Below are 7,063 nucleotides of genomic sequence, written 5' to 3' on the forward strand. Positions count from 1 at the left end.
AAGAAAGGCAAGTCAGGGTGATTTGTCACCAATAACTCCAGACAGCCATTCACACATACCAGATGGTGACTGTTACCATTCTATATACTCCTACATACCCGGGCATAATAGGCTCGTTAACAGTATATCTTTGCTATTGTTACTTTTAATGTCGCATCTTCACAGCTCATCACCGGACAGTTTGAAGTATCGCAGGCACATTGGAACACAGTAGATGTGCAAATGTGGTCATAAAGGCACAAACACTGAATCTTTGCTATTGTTACTTTTAATGTCGCATTTTCACAACTCATCGCCGGACATCTCATGCTGTTGCAGGCACCCTCTCTGTATAATGCCCTCTTGCCATGGCACAAGTCCTTGTGGTGTGTTAAAAAACTCAGTAAAGTCTTTCCTTATAGTTTAGTGGGCGGGCCGTATGAGGAGTTCTGCACACACGCGTCTCGCGGAGTATGGTACCTCAGTGCGGAAAAGACCTTTTTTTGTATCTCTTACCACCCGTGGAGTGCGTTCTCCGCTCTTTGTCTCGCGGAGTATGGAACAGCCTTAACTTTAGTGACGTTAGGATTTGACTTTAACTCCGCCTTAGGGAAAACCACGCATATGCTTGGAGAAATAAAATCCAGTGCGCACAGTGCGCATTTATTTACAGGCGCATTCTTTAATAGATAATTGTATGTTATTGTTATTATTATTATTTTGCCCAGTCACTGTCCACGTGACTGCTGAAATATCTTCATATGCAAACGGAATTAATGTGCCAACTTTACGGTCTGACCACGCGTGTGCTTTGCGGGTAAAGGATGAGGGTGAGGGAGACTAAGTCTAATTTAATCTTCGCCACCGGACTGATGGTGGGATTTCTGTCCATTCGCTTTATGCTGGATGCGAAAGCATTTACAGCACAGGTCACATATTTAATGAGAGCTGTGAAAAATGAAGAGAGAAAAGACTCAGGTAAGGACGGATGTGCGCTTGGTTATGCGTTAAAACGCAGCACTTTAAACTGTTTATAAAATAATATGCTTAGATAGTGATCCTACTTTACAAATAAATACTCTTTAATCTTATACACATTTTCTTCTAATGGAAGCCAGAGAGTTATCCAGTTTGTTGCGTTATTGTTGTGGATACGATTGGGTATGCGTTTCAGAAAGAAGCTGTACATTCTTTACTTTGTTTTCCTCTTCTTTAACTTCTATTGTGTAAATATGTGTAGAGGACGCATTAAAAATGTCTCTATATAAATACTTCTTTGAATTTTAAATGGCATAAACCGTGCGTAATGATCGCGCGTAATGCCCACTGTGCCAATTTTTTTTTTTTTGTTTATTTCAGACACAAGTATATACTAACACAAGAAAAAATGATGACCGCCATCTTGTTTGGATGCCACAAAAAAAAAAACAAGTTAGCTGGATTTTGCCACATTTTATTATGAAAATCCATGAGAGAGAGAGAGAGAGAGAGAGCGAAGACAATGGGTGACATCACCGCACTCTAAAACCTAACCTGCTCTAGCTCAATTTCAAAATTGAAACTCAAATGTATTTAGGGCTATCCCTGCAGACCCGTTTGAACTTTTAATTAAGTCTGTAGGGGATAGGGTGGTGAAGCTACAGGGTGTTCATGCTTTTTTAGTTTTTTTTTCTCTCTCCTTTATATTCAAGTCGTTCAGCCATCGTTTTTTATTCGGTTACCATTCCCGAAACAGTCGCACGTCTGGTCGCTCACGTTAAAGCTGCTGGACAAGTTACACATTGAAAGTTTGTCCGGAAGAAGGAGAACAAACTTTTCTAAGTCGCTTCAGCAATTTAATTTTGTGATTTATGCAAAAAATGTTTATCAAATCGCAAAGTCATTACACAACCATACCCGACATAGCTGCACGTCTGAGCATCTAGACCTCAATTCTTTTACAGTTTTAGTTTAAGATGGCAACACAGATAATAGTGATAGCTTCTGGAATGTTGTACGGTAACTTGAACCAGACTGATCACACAACAACAAAAGGTTTATTTTGTGGCACTCACTTCAATGGAATGCTACTTATCAGCCTTATCAAGTGCCTTTTAAAAATTTGCAAGGCACTTCCAGGGAATCACAACACCTGTTGCCAAACACTTCAAAGAAGTGACATTGACATAACAGATTCACTTTTATAACACTAACATCAGGTGTGATAACCGAGGTTACAAAGAGCATCAGTGGATAATTAAAACTGGCAAGAATGTCATTCATTGCTCACAGACTCAAGGCGGTCATGGTGCAGGAAGGAAGTTTTTTTTTATTTTATCGCATTGAAACTAGAGATTAGGCAAACATCTTTCCCACACATCCTGTCCAAAATTCAACACCATCCCTTTCTGAATCATTTCAGTGTCTGTATTGTATAACAAGTTGCAACTCTGTTGCACACTGCTGTATTGTGTTTCTATATTTGCTTATGTGTATTTGCATAGCCTCCTGACTACCAGTAGTTCAAATTTGTCCTCTGTGGAGGACATTTTTAAACCTCAATATCTCTCACCCACTGCATACTACTGCATTAGCTCCTTTTGTAATCTACAGAGGACATTTAGGGCTTTTCAATGATACCAAATGTAAAGGGGTGGGGCTTTGGTACCCTTTACTTCCTCATTCAGGAAAATGGCATCCATCCCTGCAAGCAGATTTTACGGGCAGTTGAAAAGTAAGTGCATAATACTATTTATTGAGCAAATTTTAGCTTAAAATGTTGTAGGCATATTTTAGATAAGTCTCTTAAGAACATACTAAAGCATTTTCTGAATTATTTTAGGTCTATTTAACTATAGTATTTAAGTGTTTAAGAATTGTCCTCCATAGTGGACATTTGTAGTTATTTCTTCCATTTTGATATGTTTTTTTCCAAATGAAAGAGAGGGAGTCATTCTCAGAAGCGGAGAGAATTTTACTGCAAATTGTTGCTGGAAACTCAGATATTGAGTTGTCTGATGAAGATCAAGATGCAGTGTTTGAGCCAGAAGCAGAGGAAGATGATTTAGAGAACTCTGAGGATGAATCTCAAGCAGGGCAAGCAGATGCAGAGGAGTCAGATGAGGCAGAACAGTCTACATCTATGTCTAATCGGCGTCCACTGTGGAGCAAGAATTCCAAGTACACCTTGACATTGTATTAAAAAAGAATGACTTATTTTCTCTAACAATTAAGACTCATTTTAATTCTGTTTCCCCCCTTTATTGGTTTTCTTTAGATTTGAATTCCAACACAATCCTCCCATTATTCAGAGCAATGATGCCATGACACGCCAAAACTCAACTGGATTGAAGGTGTTTGTCTTAGCCTCACCCACTGGTCTGGTCTTAGACTTTGTGGTCTACCAAGGCAAGACTACCTTCAGAGTTACAGAAGGAAAGGGCATTGGAGAGCAAGCTGTTCTTCATTTGACAGAATCTGTTCCCCAAGGAGCCCACCTGTTCTTTGACAGGTTCTTTACAACAATCAACCTTCTCGACACCCTGATGGCAAAAGGGATGACAGGGACTGGAACCCTCATGAAAAACAGAATTCCAAAGGAGTGCAAGATCATAGGGGACAAACCCTTCAAAAAGAAAGAAAGAGGGGCATCAGAGATGGTTGTCAGACGGAAACCTCCTGAACTTGCTGTCATAAAGTGGTTGGACAACAAGCCAGTTGCCTTGGCATCCTCTGCCTATGGCATTGAACCTCAGGACACACATAGAAGATGGTCAAAGAAGGACAAAAGGTTTGTCCAGGTGTCAAGGCCACAGGCAGTTGCTGAGTACAACACCAACATGGGTGGTGTGGACTTGGTTGACGAATGTTGAGTTTTTACAGGATGGCCTCGCGCACTCGGAAATGGACAGTGCGTGCAGTTTTCCACTTTTTTGACCTGGCAACTCATGGCTTCAGTACAAGAATGACTGTGAGTCTCTGGGGAAGAAACCACTGAAGTTCCTTGACTTCAAACTGTACCTCGGTGAAGACTTGATAACTCGGGCCCAATCAGGAGTCAAAAGTGACAGCGAAGATGACTACACTCCCCCACGTCAAAAGTGGAAACCACAGCCAAATGCATCTCTGAGACACTACGGTGCCATCCACCTTCCAGAGATGATGGATGAAACACATGCATCAAGGTGTCGCAGATCCGGCTGCACGAGCAAAACATATGTGATGTGCACACAGTGCAAGGTTTTCCTTTGTGTTTCCAAGAAGGGGAATTGCTTTTTGAAATATCACGCCAAATGAGCACAACAAAACAAAACAAAACAAAACAAAAGTGACAATGGACAGTTATATGGATGTTAAACTCTATCTCATGTTGACTTTTTGCTATTTTCATTGAGACTGACAAGTTGCCATCAAGGCTCTGTTTCAAATATACAGCGTTCCGATGTCCGCTGTAGTGGACACATGATATCTTAAAAATAAAAACTTATAAAAACAAAAAAATGTTTTCAGTATTTTAATTACCTTACAAAGACTCCAGATTTTAAAAAAAAGTAATCAGACAATTTTTTTTCCCCTGGTAGTCAGGAGGATAGTATGTGCGGTGAGGTTCTGATGTTTTGTTTTTGTACCACCAGGCGAGAGCAACAGTTCCCTAGTGGCTCACAGATCACGAATCCTGTGCTGGATCATGACTGGACCCAAGAATCTTGAATCCCGGGCAAGGCACATCAGGAATACGTGGGCCAAGCGCTGTGACAAAATGCTGTACATGAGCTCTGAGAAGACGGGCTTCCCCACAGTGGGGTTAAATGTGAGCGAGGGCAGGGACAACCTGTACTGGAAGACCATCCGAGCCTTCCAGTACATCTACCAAAACTACCTGGATGAAGCCGAATGGTTTCTGAAAGCGGACGACGACACATTCATGGTTGTAGAGAACCTACGTTACACCTTGTCACGGTATGATCCGGAGGAGCCGGTGTACATGGGTCGCAGGTTTACCCCTTTCATCAGCCAGGGCTACATGAGCGGAGGGGCGGGTTACGTCCTCAGCAAGGAGGCACTGAGGAGGTTCATCAAAGGTTTTGATACAGGGGAATGTACGCACATATCCTCCATAGAAGATATGGCTATGGGGAAATGCATGGAGACAATGAAGGTGGAACCAGCAGACTCAAGAGACATGAAGGGAAGGCAAACATTTCACCCTTACAGTCCAGATTATTACCTGGTTAGACAGCCCCCAGGACCACTACCTTGGTATATGCTGTACGAGTACTACACTCCATTTCTGGTAAGCACACACACACAATCTAAGTCTGAGATACCTTAGCCTGAGGATAACCAATGAAATAGTCACTTTTTTGTTAAGTTGCATCCTCTAGAATGGATGGTTACCAAGGTTACAACTTTGAGGAAGCCACATTTAGCCTTATATGTGTTTCATTCAGACCCTGACTATGCATCATACACTGTGTATATGATGTGATTATTGTGCAACAAGTGATGCGATGTGACGTGGTTGGCTCAGGGGATTATTACCTATGCTATGTTCTGTCTGTTAAACTGGTCTTGACAGTTGACAGTGATACTAAACTACAGTTTGAATAGTGGGCGACTCGGTTCCACGCCTTCAATCTTAACTTTCATTTTGATAGAAATGTTACAACAGTTTCATTCATTCAACACTACAAACAGAAGGTACCCACACCTGTTGCACAAACCAAACATGCATTAGTCAAAAATAAAAGACTAAACGTCAGGAAAGGATTAAACCGGAAGGTCACGATGGGACTAGATTCTTGGTTCTTACTGTGCTGACGTTTGTGTATCCTCTCCATCTTTTTTTTTCTCTCCAGGGACCAAACTGCTGCTCTGATTTTTCTGTGTCTTTTCACTACATTTATGGCGACCAGCTCTACGTGTTGGAGTACTTGACATATCACCTGCGGGCTTACGGATACAAATACAGGTTTAGTCCCCATAAGAGCATTGAACTGAACACAACGTCGGTACGTGCTGCTAGAGGAGATGCCAAGCTTCCCAGAACCTAGTTCACCTTTACTGTTTGTGTACAAACCTTTTCTGCACAGTGTTCCTTGAAACCAAAACTGGTCTCTCTCTCTCTCTCTCTCTCTATAAATACACACACACACACACACACTGGCTAGGCTAGTGAAATGTTGAAAAAAAATTAAGGATAAAGGAAGAGGGATGTTTTAATACTAATACCATAATAATAATAATAATAAAATGCTGTGCTGCAGTTTGTTTACAGAACACCAAGATGCACTAAACTGTTTTCCCCCCACATATGTTCTAATAAAAGGTACAGTGGCATGTTCTTTGTACAAGATTTCGCTATATAGTGCCAAGGCTAAGGGCTATTGAAATGCAGCTGTCTAAAAACATGTAAAAATGTTCAAATGTATTTAGTGAAAAAAAAGTTTATTTTATCTACTTACTACTCCTTCTGGTACAATGTTAAACAATATATATTTTTCAAGTGTGCCTCTTTTTATACAACATTCATTGTAGTAGGATTAGTGATGATGAACCAAGCTAAACATAGTTGCATAACATAATAAGAAAGTTCAGTCTATTCTGTACACCTATTACAGAGACGGCTACAAATATATAACATATGACATATCCCAGGGTACCTAAAATAAAATATACACTGTTGGTTCTACATCTGTCATAACCGTATATATACATATAGGACTACATTCACATTGCAAGTGGAAGCACCTCAATTCTGACACCAGGAAGTTGAGATTGCTTTAAAGATTTAGACACGAGCACACTCATCCAACCCAATAAATGCTGTATGTGTTGGGAGAGGCACAACAGGTTTGTGCTTACCCAATGGCACCATACAGTATCAGGGTGTGTTTGTGTCAGGCAAATGAAAGGAAATAGAGAATGTCTAAAATCAGTTCAGTCTTATTTTTTTTTGTATAGCTAGTTTTCACAAAAAAATCCCCTGTGATTATCAGTAACTGAGTAAAAACACAGACAGTATGTGTGTAATATTTTTGTGTGGGCTTTGCAGAAAATAAAAATACGTAAATATAAGTAAAAGTCAGACACTAGCATAAATCTT

The 7,063-nt window shown here is 40.5% G+C and overlaps 2 protein-coding genes across 3 annotated transcripts; both read left to right on the forward strand.

The window, feature by feature from the left end:
* The first annotated feature begins 502 nt into the window (after window positions 1-502).
* Window positions 503-7,035, forward strand: c1galt1a (core 1 synthase, glycoprotein-N-acetylgalactosamine 3-beta-galactosyltransferase 1a). Its single transcript, XM_028396361.1, has 3 exons — window positions 503-957; window positions 4,593-5,251; window positions 5,817-7,035. Exons 1-3 carry the CDS (start codon window positions 804-806, stop codon window positions 6,009-6,011), a joined length of 1,008 nt encoding a protein of 335 aa, XP_028252162.1. The 5' UTR covers window positions 503-803; the 3' UTR covers window positions 6,012-7,035.
* On the forward strand, window positions 964-4,391 carry LOC114428051 (piggyBac transposable element-derived protein 2-like). Of its 2 annotated transcripts, none has more exons than XM_028396373.1 (3): window positions 964-2,692; window positions 2,901-3,153; window positions 3,236-4,391. In XM_028396373.1, exons 1-3 carry the CDS (start codon window positions 2,650-2,652, stop codon window positions 3,828-3,830), a joined length of 891 nt encoding a protein of 296 aa, XP_028252174.1. In that variant the 5' UTR covers window positions 964-2,649; the 3' UTR covers window positions 3,831-4,391. The 2 variants fall into 2 exon arrangements, with proteins under 2 accessions (XP_028252174.1, XP_028252182.1); XM_028396381.1 differs by having other exon boundaries at window positions 2,901-3,138.
* Window positions 7,036-7,063: the final 28 nt, after the last annotated feature.

Source organism: Parambassis ranga, chromosome 2, assembly GCF_900634625.1.
Source record: "Parambassis ranga chromosome 2, fParRan2.1, whole genome shotgun sequence".
Lineage (NCBI taxonomy): Eukaryota > Metazoa > Chordata > Actinopteri > Ambassidae > Parambassis > Parambassis ranga.

Bases quoted from the DNA above. Each gene is read 5' to 3' on its own strand.
- LOC114428051 (XM_028396373.1), top strand. From the start codon at position 2,650: ATGGCATCCATCCCTGCAAGCAGATTTTACGGGCAGTTGAAAA. The intron at 2,693-2,900 runs GTAAGTGCATAA...TCCAAATGAAAG, and splicing joins ATTTTACGGGCAGTTGAAAA to AGAGGGAGTCATTCTCAGAA. The intron at 3,154-3,235 runs GTATTAAAAAAG...GGTTTTCTTTAG, and splicing joins TCCAAGTACACCTTGACATT to ATTTGAATTCCAACACAATC.
- c1galt1a (XM_028396361.1), top strand. From the start codon at position 804: ATGAGGGTGAGGGAGACTAAGTCTAATTTAATCTTCGCCACCGGACTG. The intron at 958-4,592 runs GTAAGGACGGAT...TTGTACCACCAG, and splicing joins TGAAGAGAGAAAAGACTCAG to GCGAGAGCAACAGTTCCCTA. The intron at 5,252-5,816 runs GTAAGCACACAC...TTTTCTCTCCAG, and splicing joins AGTACTACACTCCATTTCTG to GGACCAAACTGCTGCTCTGA.